Source organism: Phascolarctos cinereus, unplaced genomic scaffold (genome assembly GCF_003287225.1).
Source record: "Phascolarctos cinereus isolate Bilbo 61053 unplaced genomic scaffold, phaCin_HiC Scaffold_2;HRSCAF=192, whole genome shotgun sequence".
Classification (NCBI taxonomy): domain Eukaryota; kingdom Metazoa; phylum Chordata; class Mammalia; order Diprotodontia; family Phascolarctidae; genus Phascolarctos; species Phascolarctos cinereus.
In genome coordinates, this window is record NW_027555625.1 from 403,635,213 (window position 1) to 403,652,079 (window position 16,867).

General features: G+C 39.2%; 1 protein-coding gene across 1 annotated transcript in view; it reads right to left on the reverse strand.

Moving 5' to 3' along the window:
* Positions 1–16,867, reverse strand: part of SLIT3 (slit guidance ligand 3) — a 784,753-nt gene that overhangs the window by 216,943 nt on the left and 550,943 nt on the right. Inside the window, 1 exon segment of the mRNA XM_020992330.2 lies at positions 5,424–5,495. Coding sequence (XP_020847989.1) covers positions 5,424–5,495 — 72 coding nt within the window.

Below are 16,867 nucleotides of genomic sequence, written 5' to 3' on the forward strand. Positions count from 1 at the left end.
CTAGGCATGGCTTAAAGCTATGTCCTGCTGAACTGGAAAAATCACACCCCTTACATATGTGATGGCTTCAGACAAAATTAATGAGACCAAAAAGCAAACAAATAAAATAATAAAATAAGTGATACCCATGTGTTGTGGAGACTAGAATTTACTGGTATTAAAATTATACATACTTAAAAAAGTCATATTAAAAGTGTCTCTTGTTGTATTCCAATGTATGTTGTGCCTTAGGCATTTGCCTACCTTGCCTATCCCTAGTCCCGGCTATCTAGGGAAGTCACAGCCTCCAAGCCACCACCCCAACTCTTCATGTGCCTCAGGAACTCCAGAAGAATGTGGCACGTAGAAATTTCTTTGACTAAGAAGCCTGGTAATAAAAAACCTTAAAGTATTCCAAGATGAAACAGTATTAAAAATAAGAACATATTCTTTCTTGATCATAAACATTTAATTATTTCCCTTACCTTCTCTCCCCCCCACCTTCCCCCCCCGGAAGTTCATATGTAGTGTGAATTTTTTTTTCTGGAAAAGTTTGCAAAGGATTTGGACTTCAACTCCACCCTCATGTCCCACCCTTCAACCCATTTTCATTAAGTGTTCCACTCAACAGACTAGTGTTTGGAAAAGTAAGAGGAATAATCAAAACCTACAGGTGACATAGACCAAGAATAGAGTCATATTCAACTCGGTGCATATGAGAAATATACAGACCTGTTGTAACCTTTATGTGATTTAGTTGAGAGTAGTGATTGGCCAAGATCTGACCAACCAGAGGAAGACAAGAGATATTTTTAAAAATTTTCTACACTCTATCCCAATGCCTTTGGCGACCTGTCTTTGTATTATTGCTAGGCAGTAACTCCCAGGTGAGTAGCATGAATTGTTTTCTCCCCCCCTCTTCCTACCCTCCCCAACGCTGTGATATTTTGTTTTCTAAATATTTGGTAAGGATCATAGACTTAGAATTGGGAGGTACCTTATAGGTTGTCAAATCCACCCCTGTCTTTTATAGATGAGGAAAACTGAAGACCAGACAGATTACAGTGACTCACTAGTTAAGTATTTAAGGGGCGATTAAACACGCAGATCTTCCCGACTCCTAGTCTAAAACCCTACAAGCTGTACCATACCCCTATTACCCTACTAAGTTATGAAGACACATGGCAGGCAAGCTATCTGAATCTCCTAGCTCTGCCTCAGTGTCCTAAAGTTCTCTTGCCTTGCCTGGCTGAGAATGTAGAGAATCAATGGAAATACACTACCTAAGAAATTGACAAATGACCTTACCTACAACAGGGAGCACAGAGAAGGAATGTATGAATGAAAAGAAAAAAACAACTGATTAATGATTTACTATGTGCAAAGGGACACACCTATTTGGACTTCTTGGACTGAATACAGATATGCCCATCTTAATGAAACAAAACAAAACCTCAAAACATTTAAGCCCATTGTAATAGAACAAATGGTTTAGGGGGCCATGATGATTTGTGTCACAAAGGCATCACCTGCTTCATGTAAGGATCTCATCACAAAATCATCTATTCTAGTGCATTTTCATGTTTGTTCACTATTAAGCATTTGACAGTATGTCTCGAAAGGACAGAAAAAATTAATGCTGAACTGTTAGGTTCTACTATAAATTGAAGATCAATCAGAATTATGGGTGTAAGTGGGAAAACAGGATTCAATTTACAAAATAAACAAACAAAAACCTCTGATCTACATTCAATTTTGCTTGTAGATATCTTCTGAGTGAGATGTAGTAATGCAAATAATTTAGCAATCAGACAAAATGATTCTATACAACTGTGGCAGACTAGGATGTGACTGAAAGACTCTTATTCATTACAATTCACTGAGGGACAGGTACCTGATCCAGAGGTAAATACTAGCTCTGCTAAACAGAAGCTGAAGGAGGGAATCTCTTGGTAGATCGGATTTCACTGGCAATCATATGATGCAGTTCCAGTAAGGTCCTCCATGGAAAACACTCCCATGCTTACTCTGTCCTTAGGCAAGATGACTACTTGTCACATATACAGCCTAAGGTTTTCCTTTTTCAGGTATGGACTAGAGCAGACTGCTGAAGAGGCCCTTTCAACTCCCAAATTCTATGATTCCACTGATTGCTGACCTAGGGAAGAACCTATGGTGATTAGAGAGTTGGTGTGTGATAGGGGAAAGAACAATGGACTTGGGAGTATGAAGACCTTGGTTAAAGTCCTGGCTTTAATATTAGCTGTGTAATCCTGGGGAAGCCACTTGACCATTCTGATCCTCAATTTCCTCATCTGTAAAATGGGGATAACCATATTTGCACTAGTGGACAGGGTTGCAGTCTCTGTAAACTTCAAGTACTATAGAAATGTGAGCTATGGTTATTATTAAAAGTAGCACTCGCTAATACACTGGTGACAAGCAGGCGATACTCATACAGCTTTTAAAATGGCATCAGTCTGACAACTGCCATTCACCCTTACAAACTGGCTCTAAAAGCTGTCTTTCCTCTAGCACTTATCTCTTTCCTAAGACAATGCAATTGGCCACATCAATCCCGCCTTGGTGGCACAATCTGAAGCAAGGAGGCTCAAATGATTGTTTTCACGGAAGGTGAACACAGCTCTTCTATTTCCAAGGTAGATGGGATCACTGGGTTATTCCACTTGATCTGTTTCCACAGGTGCTTCCAATCTACCACTTCCTTCCCCTCCCAAGTCAGTTAGAAGACTGTATTCCCTGGGATTACCGTAGGTCTCTCTGGCTTCCTGCTGCCAGCTTTAGAATGTATGGGCAAAGTACAGACTCACAGAATTATGGAGTTGTGAGGCATTGCAGAGTTTAAGGGCAGCTCATTCCCACCCAAAGTGTATATCCTATCCACAACATCTCCAATCCATTTTCTGCTCTGAGGGCTACCTGTGACAGGAAACTCTGCTGCTACCAATACGTCCATTCCGTTTTTGGAGAGCTTTAATTGTTAAGCTCTCCCCTGCACTGAGCCAAAATCTGCCTCTCCTGGGTCCTGGTTTTGCTCCCTCGAGTCAAGCAGAGCCCCTCTTCATATGAAGTAAACTGGTTGGGTCACCTCATTAAAAGTCATGGGCTTTGGTTTCTTCATGATGTGCGTAGACACATTGTCTTTTGTGGGCATGGGGATAGTTTTGGAATTCCCTCCCTTCCCCCCATCAAGTACGCTTAAAGCCCACTTATTAGGTAATTTCAACATTTTCTAGTGTACACTTTAATATCAGAGATGGTGTTTATCAAGTGAGATAATGTATGTAGAGTGCTTTGCCAGCCCCAAAGCACTAGCTAAATGCTGCCTGTTGTTGTTATCAATTAGATGTTGATGTAGAAATGAAAATGACTGAGTTACTGAAGTTTGAGGGATGAGTGGGTTAGGTGGCAGAGTGGAGGGTAATTCTTCAATAGGGGAGGTCTCATGAAATAGTTAGTGCTAACCAATTTCAGAATCTCTCAGTTCTAAGATGGATTATTTCAGAGCTATATACCTATGCTAGACATTTAAAACTCATGGAATCACTGATTATGATTAATTTTAAGTGCTTAACTACGCAGGGCCAGAGGAGCAAGTCTAAAACTATGCTACCAAACTGAGCTAGTTTGGAATTGAGATGATAAAATCAGATCCCCTTGGCTTCTGGCAACCATGTCTTTACCATCATTGCATACCCTGGGTGGTTGAAGGTGGTTAAGAAGAGTGGATTTCTTGCTTTTCTTAGTGCTGCATGGGACTGACTGGGAATTCGAGGTGTCACACCCTTAAGGTTTTCAGAGCACTACCCACATACTAGCCCTTTGAGTCAGGTAGCAAAATTATTATTATCTCCACTCTATAGGGGAGGAAACTGAAGTTTACAGAGGTTGTGACCTGCCCACAGTCATATAACTAGAAAGTATTGGAACCTGGACTCAAAACTAGATCATCTATCACTGAATCCAATGATCTTTTCATTCTGCTACTTTGCCTCTCATCAAATTTCAAAAGTCTCACAGCATCCGTATCTCCCTTTTATTTCCCATGATCCTTCCCTGATTCATCTCCTTTGCTAATAATGTGGCTAGGCCTTTTTCAACTCATCTCTGTCTGCAGGGCAGGGTTCAGGTTGGGTGTGTGAGTAGAGCCGGGATTTTCTCTTTCTCTTTCTTCCCTCAAGTACAAAGGTGACTTCTTCATGCATTCATTCATTCCTTCATCTGAGAGTCAGAGATACATATTCTTCAGTTTCTGAATCATTCATTTTAAGGAAAGGATAAAATAAATCTCTAATACACCCCCTCTCTCCTGGGTGAAATGATACCATCAGAATAATTTAGAAACATAGGACACTGGAAGTAGAAAGGAGTTTAGGGACCTTCTACCCCATCCTCCTCATTTCATAGATGGGGAAACTGAGGTTCATCGAGATAGGGAAACTGAGACTGAGATGAGGTGTCTTGCCCAAGGTCACATGGTTGGCTGACGACAAATAGAGCATTCTTTAGTCATGCAGCACCCTCTTCTCTATTTCCAAAGAGAAGTATAGCTTTCCGTGGCTACCATCCAAATCTCACATTTGCCCGATGACACCAGCTAATAGACAGAACTTCCAGGCTGTGGGGCACAGAGGACTTTCCCCACTGCTTTGTAATCAGGCTGCCTTTTTCATGCCAGTTGGAAACTTTAGGGGACTAGCTCTAGAGCACTTTGATTAGCAACGGGGTTTTTTCCCCCCAGGCAGGTTGGGTGGAGATTGTGGGTGGTGATCCTAGTGGGGACCTCCTACAGCCTTTGTTTTCCACGGTCCTTTAGGGTCAATGCATAAAGTTAGGATTTAAATTAGGAAATCTCAGCAACAATGACTGGACTTTTTGTTTGGTTGGTTTTTTTTTTTTTTGGTCTCAGAGCACAGCCACAAGATCTCTTCGGAGATTAGCACCTGCCCTCTGCCCAGAGGTCCCTTTCAGATCTGGGGTGAAATTCGAAGTGGCCCTCCTTCCCAACCTTGCCCCTACCAAACCTGTTACCCATCCTTTCTGCTCACATATGCTCTGAAAGGCTCTCGGTGTGTACCGTGCAAGGTTCTTGCCCAGCCACGGTCCATCTGTTTCAACCAGCAACAAATATGGCATTTTCGGAGCTCCCTGGGAGCAACGGCTCTATTGTGACTTAATTAGGAGGAACCCCAGTTTGTGGGAGGTGAGAAATCACACTTTGCTGCCTGCAACTCTTTGACCGAGACAACCCAGAGGGCTTTACCCCTTTTCAATTTTAATAGCATTGCAGCAAGGGGCACAGAAATGTGTGCGCGCACACACACACACACACACACACACACACACACACACTCACACAGAGACACAGACACAAACATGTTCACATAGACACACAGGAAGAACAAATCACAAAATCAACTCACAGGATCTCCAAATCACGCAGGGCTCTGAAGGCTCCATCTTCGATGCAGCTGATACGGTTATTGTCCAGTTGCCTGCAGAAAATGAAGGGGAGAGCATGAAGGCTGAGGAGGGGAGAACTGGGGGCTGCCCGGAAGCGCAGGGGGCCCAGCGTCCCCTGGCCACTGGTGTGTCCCTCTACCCCTTTGCAGTCTGTGCTCGGCACCAGAGAGGAGGTTTGCTCACTGCCTGCCACGCTGCTCGGTCTCTCCACACTGACTGTCTGAAAGAACTGCACAGACGAGCACACCAAAGGCTGTCAGGTCTCAGTAAATATTAATTGCGCATTTTTTTTTTTTAAGGCAGAAGGGAGTAATTTCATTACATTAGGGCATCCAATCCATTACGAGCTCTTACTGTCATGTCACTGAAACAATTTCATTAAGCTAAAGGCCTGTAAATCATTGGAGGTCACTGCTCTGCCCTCTGCGACCTCCCAGAATGCCTCTTTTCTCTCGCTCTCTCCCTCTCTCTCTTTTCCCTTTTACTGGAAGTTGCAGTCCTCTGTCCTGACACAGTGCTAAATCTCAGGGCTTTATCTGCCCAAGAGCTGCAAGGGTGCATGGGGAATATACCAATTCCAAATTAGACTCAACTAATCTAATTTTATAGTCTTTTTATTATTCTAAGCACCAAATGTCTGTGGTGGTTCGATGCCTCTCTGCATTGTTACTGGTCCCATCTGGTAGGTCATTCTATTGAAACATTTCTGACTAAATACAGATTCCCACAAACTGCACCAACCATCATCAGCATTAAAGAAATCCATTGAGAGAAGCACTGGGGGGGGGGGGGCGGGAAGCATTATAGTTACTGCCTTAAAGAAAGATGGACACTTCATTTTAAATTGGGAAGGATTAAATGCACCTATCTGGTACCTCCTTTCTTCCCTTTCCACCCTGCATCCCCGCTATCCAGTGAGCATTTTACTTATGTCTTAGGAATAGACGTTTTCACTAGTTTCACATTTTTAGTACGAACTGAAGACTTCAGAATTTTAGTTGGAATCAGATTATTTCGGGAACCTTTTGGCAAATAACATATTTAAAAACAAAACACATGTAGAACCTTCCTAATGTGTATCTGTGTATGTATATAGGCATATATAGTATGTATGCCTGGGAATTAAAAATATATATATACATATATAACCAATTTGATCTCGGAAGGAAAAAAATATGCTAAATTTGCAATTGACAGATTTTCTCTTTAACTTTACACTGGTGAATCCTATAACAATCTTCCCAGTAACCAACTATAAGAAGCACAACACTATCAGAAAACTTAAAGATAAACCGTTTTTCTTTTTTAAATATCAGGAAAAACGCCTCTCCACCCAGGGAGTTCCTATCACAAGAATTATAATTTGTATGGTGTATTACACTTTACAGAGACAATCTGATCTCCCTTAAAGAAAAGGGTAAGGATATATTAGACGATCTTCATGAAATCTGCCCAAATTTCTTAGAAGAATGATGCTGTCACAGTAAAAAGGTTGTTGGACAATATATAAAGTATACGTGTGTGTATCTATGCACATGTATAAAGCGTACCCGATTACATACCCAATAGAGATATGGTATGAAACGGTCTGCCGTGATATTGTGGGAAATTGCATCACTTTAGTAAAAGTTCATAAACAAGACTGAGGCATCTTAATTTTTTAACAAAACAGGAAGTTAGCATCTCACTAGGCAAAAGTACTCTTTAAGTTTGCGAGTTCAATGTATGGTAATGATTTTAAGCTGCTTCTGGGATTTTATCCCCGGAGGACTCATACTCTAAGCCATGCCTGTTTGGCCTTTCTTGAAGCACTTCTTCATACTAGCACAACACATCCTATGAGCTATTCTGCTATTGTTGGGGTTCCTCATTCCCCTCTAATGTCTCATGTAAGCAACTCATCATGATATTCCAGATTTATCGATATTTCAAGGGTTTATGTATCAATGCTAGTTGATGCTAGAGTTACCATTCCTCTCTGGTGTCCCATATAAGCAACTGAATATGATCTCCAATATTTCAAGGACTTATGAATCGACACTAGTCTGATCTCCTCACTCTCCAACCACCCCAACCCCCAAGCCCAAGACAAGGCCACCAAGCCTTAACCAAGAAGAAATACAATGCAATTGACTTACAACTCCAAGGAGATGTTCACGGAACCTGCTGAATTAGGCAAAATCCTACAGTCCTACCTAAGCAGCATGACATTTAAGTAATCAGATTGGATTCTAGGACAGTGGCCAGAGATCAGCAAGCTCTCAGTCTTCAATTTCTGCCGAAAGATCAAAAGGGTCTGTGTTGGTTGTGTATTATTGATCAGTCATATTTCCAAACCATTTTAGTTGACTTTCCAAGAATGTCAGGGAAAAGAGCAAGGAACTTTAAATGTGAGGCATTTAACATTATACAACCAGAATTCAGAGGGAAAGAAAGAATAAAAGAAAAATGGCAATGGGGAAGTGGATGTAAAAGGAGAAAAAAAAATTGCTAGAGGAAAGAAGAGACAATGCCAGCCTACCTAAGTCCTGCTGTACTCTGACATTCAACCTCCCACAGCGTTTGACGTCCTTATAGGGTACCATGCATTCTAGAAGCAACATTTATTACAAATAGTTTGGCCACCTTAAGGCAAATCGGTACGTCTAATATATCATGTCAGTTACGTGATGTTTTAAAATTTTCACTTGACGGTGCCAGTTGACAGGTAGTTGTTTAACCATAAGGAAAGGGAACTAGGTTTGACATCTAAATATAATTGTCTAGGTCTGCTTTATGTAGTAGCTATTTAAAAACATATATGAAAACTACCAGAATTTGAAATGCGGATGTTTGAATGGGTTTCATTTTCATTCTTCACTTGTGAGGATGCAGTCCTGTTTATTTTCACTGGCATGGTCGTCTGTTCACTATAACAATGCTCTAAGCCCAAGCAGCAGACTTTACAGCGACTACAATATGTGCTAGTCAAAAAGCCACACTCAAGTCACACTATTTATTATATCAGTCTCTAGTCAGATCTTTGAGAAGTCACAAACCTGAATGAAAACGGAAATTTTCAGCCAATCACTGATACCAATTTGTCTACGCAGTGCCAAACATAAAGCCAGATTTTTCCATTTTTCCACAATATTTCAGAGTCAAAGAACACTCCCAGTAATTAGCTTAGTAGATGAGATGGTCTCAATAATAAAAACAAAGTAAATAAATATTTGGTTAAAAAATGTCACCAGAATAACTTTTATATAAAAAATATATAGCAATTAGAGGCACAAAAACTATTTTTACATTATCATGGGCCACTGGCAGCAACATGAACCCAAAACTCATGCTTTTCTGACTGTGAAGGAGCAGGACACCTGGAAATAAATTATTATAATCTTGTCATTAGAATACATAAACCCATAAAGCTTTGGGAGCCGGTATGATGGCATCTGTCTCGGAGGTCTACTTCTGTGGGATAACTTAACTTGAGCCTGCTGATGGATATTACAAGTTCCCATGTCAAAGGTCTATTTCACACCTTTGAAAGAATTTGTTCTAAGCTACTCTTTTAAAGTAAACAAAAAGACCCACACCTCTCAGTTAAATACAGATTTCATTCCAGAGACTCTGCAGCCCACTGGGGGTCCCATTCCTGGGACACACAAAGGTTATTGTTTCTACTTTCCCTTGGGCCACAAGAAGTCAGTTTTCCAGTGCTAATAAAATATATTCCCAAATACCTGTATGAAATAAAGACCTCTGGAAATATCAAAGCACAGACTCAGAAAATGTCAGACCTGGATTCAGGTCTGACAATCCAATAACTTGTGGAGGGATAGAACTAAAGCACATCCCCATTAGTCCTGGAGAGGAAGCCCCATGCTTTGGGAAGGAGGTTTGGAAGGGAAAATCTGACTGCTTATGGCCTGAGGAAGAGGTATGCTGGAGGTTAAATACGAAACATCCTTAGTTGAGGCTAAAATAACACTGCCTGTGTTCTCCTCCGGCATGGTACAGTGCACTGGATTTCAACTTCACGCATTTGCTCAGAACTCTTCTGCCAAGGTGAGTGGGGCAGTCCTGGAATTTGTCTGATTAAATTACCTGCTTTGATTTACTTGGGAGCTCCTGGGATCACAGATTTCTGCAGCTGGAATTCACTATTAAGAAGTGAAAAAGGTAGCAGACGAACCCAGAGACAAGAATAGCTTTCCGGCTGCGATGATGCTCTGGGAAAGCACCAAAGTCGATCGGGCAAGTGTCCGAAGGCTAATGTAAGAAGGTAAAATTACTCCTTAAAACAACAAACAGATGGAATTTTTGTAAGAACTCCCATTGTAAGCACAATATGCCATCCTATTATTACTTTGGACAATTGATCCAAATTTCCATTTTCACGCTAAAAATGGACCACAAAATTTCTTAGTGGTTTAAACTTTGGGTAAATATTTCAAAACGTAAGTTAAAAAAACACCCAGGAACTAAGCATAACACTAACTAGTAAGATTCAAGGTTCAGGGGACTCAGCCCCAAGAAAAGAATGTATTTTCATTCCTCTTATCTTCATTATAAGAAACACCACATTCTATCCCTTGCTTCCTCTTTTCTCCACTAGGGCATTGGGAATCTATTTTTGAAAACAGAACATCCAAAGATTACCCAATCTGAATGAAAAGTGGAAAACTGAGTCTGTTTACTCTCTGGAATTCATGATTAAATTGTTCACCTTTCAAAATAAGAGCCTATATATCTATACATATATACATATGGCTATTGTTTTAGGATACATTCCCCCTCCTTAAGTGCTATCCCTTTTGTATATTATTAGAGTGCTTTGGACCAAATTAGCAGACGCTTTCTGCTCTAAGACTGCGGGTGGCTAAGATAGCCAGCATCACTGCAATGTTTTCCCACCAAACGGATTATTTTCCAAATTCTTTGGGGTGGGCCACCAATTTCTCTTAGTTAGCCTGTACTTAGAAATTTGACAGAAATGTTCTTCTGCCTTAAAATGTGAAGGGAATTAATTCCCAAGTCAAAACATGTCTTTGACTAAATAAAGCAAATAAGTAAAAACATAAACATTTGTTTCCGTCCTCCTATGAACCTACTACTGTACTAGGCACATACACATGGATGAAGACAAAAGTCTTTGCCTTCAAGGAAATGATCATTTTAAGGCAGGGTCCTCAAATTCTTATCATGTAATATCCATAGGAGAACAGCTGAAATCAATCAAAATTTTTTATGAGATTTTAATTCACTTTAATTAATATGTAACTATAAATATATTTATCATATACCACACAGTTCTTATTTTCTGCGTTATGTGTTGGAGAGTATAGCAAATTTTTTAAAAAATCACTATGCCTCAAATCACTAAAATAATATTATAGCATCGCAACTCCAAAAAAGAGGAGACTACATTCCCAAAATAATACTGGCAAGTAAAATTTTATAAAGCAGCAGAAACACAAGAACGTATCACCTTGTTTCATTTTAACTGTGTTTTAAATAGAAAGCAAGGAAGCTGGGCACATTTTTTGAATTCTTGTGATAATCTAAGATATTTTTCTATTAAGGGAAGGAATGAAATTTTAAAAGACATTTGTCTAGTGAAGGCCAGACTGTTCAACTGGGGAAAAAAATGAAAACATAAAATTATTTTAGCTAGCAAAATGAGACAATATAAATGTTCAAAGGAAATGTACATATTTTATATAATGGGTACTAGTTATACTTTGTATGCAAAAACCCTTCCTGCAAGCTGCTAATGAAATATCACTAACTTCACATCTGTAAGTGACTACTATAATCATACATTAAAAGAACAAATTAATTCAAAGATAAAACATGCATTTTCAAAATTTAACTTCAAACATTGAGGCACATCAATATATGTGTATGTACAGATACATAAAAATGGGTATCTTTAGCTCTACAGAACCATGTCTACACATAGCCAATAACTGTAAATGTTTATATTTTAATGATATAGATATAATTAATTATATTTGTTTTTTTTAATCTCTGTTAACACATATCTTCAAAAATTGGGGTAATGATTCATTTTACAGATCTCTGGCATTTATTATACAAACACATACATATACAGAGATACTTGAATAATTGTGTTTATTAGGGTTTTGTAGAATTCACCCAACTGAATCAACATTACAAAGAAGAAAGTCTTAGGTTAATTAAGGTCTATGATCTGTATGCCCTGCCTGGAGCCTAGTTAAAAATTTAAACATGAATCTATTTAACAAGCATCATTATGCATGCTTTGCCATTAGATGGGTTTAATACCTTTTATTTAATATATTTCATATTGCTGTTCAACATATGCAACTTCTCAGCAGGAGAATAGCTACATTTCCTCTAATAAAGACTCACACAGGAAAGCGCTACTATAACACAAACACAGATGATAGATTACTAACAAGAAGGGCATCAAGACTCAGAGAATAAAGGAAACTTTTACACATCACTGGGAAATACCAATAGCTCTACTTGCATGTTTGCTCTGTTAGGAGTTTTGCAAATGAATTTTGTAACTGAAAAAAAAAAAGAAGAAATTGCAAACCAGTGGAGCAGAGTTACCACCCCCAATCTTTAAAAGAAAACCAAAAATAAAACAAGAATTCAGGTAGGTGTACAGTAAGATTCAGTCTAACTTGGGGATCCATCTTTACTAGCTCCTGCAAATGAAAACAAAAAATAAAAGAAATCTTAACCGTGTTCAGATCAAAAGAGAAGTCCCCATCTATCTGATTATTTCTGAAGGAAACTTTTTACTTTGATGTGCTCTAGACTGAACGATAGAAATAAGGGCCTTGCTCAGTGTTTGGAGAGGCTACCCTCGCTATTCGAGAGGATATTTCTGGATTTCTTGTGGTGACGTGGCTCATCGGAACTGACTCTTCAGGATGAACCTAAAAAACCAAAGCGGAATCATCTGAGCTGATAATGGACTCCTTTTCAGCTTGCCTTTCCCAGCATAGCGCATCCTGGCAAAACTGCTTATTCACAAACCAGGATTCCAGGCACTAAAACTAGGTAGCTTTAAATGAAAACCTACCGGAGCATCTATTTTTTTTTTAAAGGTAGAGAGGAATCTCCCTATGCTGACGCATTTTTAACATCTTGAGGCAGGCCAACGCAAATCTAAAGGAAGCACTAAATGTTCCTGTGTGTGTTTTTATTCTTCTTATTTTGGGGATTAAAAACATTTTTTTGGGGGGGGAAAGTATCCGTATTTGAGTCTCCTGCTCTGCTGATGTAATGAATAGTCAGAGACCGAACAAATAAATGGCTGTCTCCATAGCAATTGGGGCAGGTTTTGTGGTTTCCCTAGTGACACTCTTGAGTGATAACCATCGGTTGCTCCTCAATGACATCGTCACACAAGGGGAGAAGGAGTGAAAAACTGGGAAGATGAAATGCGCTTTTGCTAGTGAGTATGGAAAGTTATCTCTTGCATCACTTTTTTTTTCACCCAGTAGCACAAACAACAGCATGTTTCATTTTTTTACAGAGTCTTTGGAATTTCTGCTCCTTCTTTAGGTTCTATAGTGATAAACCAGCCCAGTCTGTGTTAATAAGCTTGACAATTACAATCCAGAACAGAGACATTTCCTCTCAGCAAGACAAGGCAGAAACAACTATAAGGCAGAAACAACTCACCAATTTGTGGGTTATATAAGAATTGTCACTGTAAGTACATCTAGTCTCGTGTTCTCTTTCTGACAAGTGGCACCAGGTACATGTATATTACAATGTTAGTGATTTAAAAAAAATACCACTACCACTTCGACTACTAAATTGGAGTTTAAAAACAACAACAACAACCTGGGTTCCAATATAGGATCTGCTCCTTGCTAAGCTATGTGACCTTAGATCAGCCCCTTTATTTCTCTGGGCTTCTGGGTCTCATCTGAAAACAAGGATCTCTCTAAAGTCCCTTGATAACTGAAGTCATCTAAGTAAATGATCCTGTGAAACCAGTGAGGTAGGGAATAAAACTCTTATTACCTCATAATTGGTCAAGTTTATATAACAAACGAGGGGTGGAACTTCAACCACAAAAGGTTAGAGATGTCAAATCAAAGGATTTAGACCTTAAGGGGACCTTGGAGAATAAAATAATGATGATGATGATGGCAATTATAATTATTATTATAATTAAAATTTATTTAGTATTTTAAGATTTACAAAATACCTTACATATATTATTTCGTTTGATCCTCACCATAACATTGTGAGGTAGATAATATCATTATCTCCATTGCATAATGAGGAAACTGAGGCAAACAGAGATTGAGTTACTAGCCTAGGGTAGCACAACTGGTGTGAACCAATATTTTAACTGAAGAGTTCCTGCCTCCGGGTCCGGTGCTCATATCCACTATGACGCCAAGATACTATAACATTTGAGTTTCCCTGAAGACTCCATATAGACCTCTTGCCTAAGAAATTACAGAATTATAGAATGTTAGAAGTGGAAGGGACTCCAAAAGCAGCTAGCTCGACCCTCTCATTTTATGGACGAGGCAAGCAAGGTCCAGAGACCACACAGTGAATCAGTAACAGAGCTGGGAGTAGAGGACAGATCTCTTTGCTCACAGCCCAGTGATCTCTCCACTGCACCAAGACATCCCTTGAAGCTGTCTTTCTGCTGCAGTTGTTTTTTAGTCCACGCAACCCTCCAAGAATGAAGGGAAAAAAATTTAATTGAAAAACTGGACCAGATCTTCCGAACTATAGGTTCATAAAGCTAGAGCTAGAAGGTACCTTAGAGATGGTCTGTCCCAAACCACTCATTTTTACAGATGAGAAACTGAGGCCCATGGAAGTTAAGCGACTTCCTCAATGTCACACAGGCAATCAGGATTCAAAATCTGATTGTGTGACAATGAGATCAACAGTTTTTCTCCTGAACCACAATGTCTCCAAAACTGAACATAAACTTTGGATACTCAAAGATGTCAATTAAAAGATGGGTATCGTGAGTGGAAATTATGGGAAATGTTGGAAATTATGGTTAGGGATCAATGAAAGAGATCAAAGGATTATAGATTACTCAGAAGCTTCACTACTGCAGATCATTAATATTTTCTCCAAGAAGGGATCTGAAAGGCCCTAGCCATGGTGGACATCCAACAGAAATCACAGAATCAAAGACACATGATGAAACTGCCTATCTCAGTGGATGGGAAACATTTGGTTAGTTATGCAGAAATCATTTCAGAATCGGCTGCCTGCGTGTAGTCATGTCATCAATAAGATAAAGCAAAGGTAAAAAATTAACATCAAATTAGAAGAAAGAACAAAGATGAAATCACTTCATACAGTGACAGTGGCTTCAACCCTAACCAACAGTTTCATTAAAGTCTTGATTCTGAAAAAGGGGGAATTGAATCAAAGTAAAGCTGTGAACTCTGAGGAGCAGTATTTCCTAAAGAAGTTTAACTGATGGGCAATGATCTTAACAACAACAAAAACAAAACCTACAAGAACCTAGAAAATGCCTTGCCAAGAAGACACAATCTTTCTGCAAAGTAGGTACAGAAAGGCCAATCACATAGTGGAGTTTAATGGGTCCTACTCTTCATAGAAGCACAGAATGCAAAAGCTGGAAGAGGCCTTAGAGATATTAAAAGAATCAAAACTGCTCATGACCCAAAGGGAAATGAGAAGACATATTTGAGTAGTAAATAAGTAGCAACACATTATCAACGACGATTTGGGTATTTAAAATGACATTATTAAGGATATCCAAGGTTAAAAGAGATGGTATGGTCATGTACTAAGAGTGGAGGAAATGTTAAAATAAACAAGAGCTGTATCTGGCACAATTAAGCACCTAACAAATGTTTTGTCTAATCTGATCTACCTCCTAGAGGCTGTTAGGTGGTACAATAGATAGTGCACTGGGCCTGGAGACAGGATGCCCGGAGTTAAAATCTAGCCTCACTTATTAGCTATGTGATCCTAGGCAAGTCACTTAACCTTCATCTGACTCGGCTTTCTCAACTATAAAATGGAGATAACTATAGTGTCTGCCTCCCAGGGCTGTTGTGAGGAGCAAATGAGTTCTCCGTAAAGCACTTAGCACGGTACCTGGCATAGAACAGGTGACCGATGATGTTCATTTCTGATATGAGTAAAGCAATATTTTTTATTTGTCCTGAAACGCCCATTTTAAATGACTTCTCCTTATGTACTCCACATCCTAGCAAACTCACTCACCGGCTATTCCCTGTATGAGATGTTCCCTTCTTTATACCTTTGCATAGCCTCTATCTCTAAAACACATAAAGCTTCTCTTCCTTACCTCTATCTCTTAGAATCCCTAGATCTCTTTAGTGCTCAATAGCTTCCCAAAGGAGATCTTTTCTGATTTCCCCAAGTATTTAGCACTAACTCCTACCCCCACAAAAAAAAATCTTTTTTTTTTAGTATTTTCTTATCTGTGTACATGTTGTTTTTCCTTAGCAGTAGAATGTGAGCTTTTTCCAGTACTAGGTCCACTTTCATTTTTGACCTTGTATTCTTAGCACCGCAGAACAATACACACAATAAATGCTTAATACATACATATATCCATACATATGTGTGTGTGTGTGTGTGGTGTGTGTGTGTGTGTATATATATATATATATATATATATATGTATATACTTGTTCAGTGTTTGTTATTACCATTAAATAACACACCATTAGAACACTGAGCCACCCAAGGTAGTCAATAAACTGAATTGGTACTCTACGGAAAATTTGTTGAAGAAATTCACAGAATGATAAGGTGTGGAGGAGTTGTGATTTGCCTAGGCAAAGGGAATATTCACATCAATGAAAGCATAGATCCATCAGTATAGGTAGCAAGGTGTCAGAGGGGAATAGAACACTAGATTTAGAGGCAGTAAGATGTTAGTTCAAATTTTGCTTCAGACACTTACCAGTTATATGACCACAGGAATGTCACTTAAGCTCTGACTCCCTCAGTTGCTACACATGCAGTGTAGGCATGATAGCACCTACTTCAGAGTTGTGAGGATCAAAAGACATTTATAGTACTTTGTAAACCTTAAAGCACTATGGAAATGCTAGAATTATCATCATCCTTATCAATGCGGAATTTCAAGTGTCAGAACCCCACTTAAAATACGTATATATCTTCCTACAGTGAAAAATCTATTATTTGTAATGTGTTCTTATTGGTCTAACAGTATATAGTCAGATGCATATGCCTGCTGCAAGTGAAGGCCAAATTTCCCCAAGTGACACGGAAGTCAAGTTGGCCTATAATTTGCACCACAGTTCATAAAATGTTTTACATGATGTCCTCTTCAACAAAGAATGACCTTTCTTCTCTCCTATTTCAAACATCCAGCCAGTTATCGAGTCTCATGCACCTT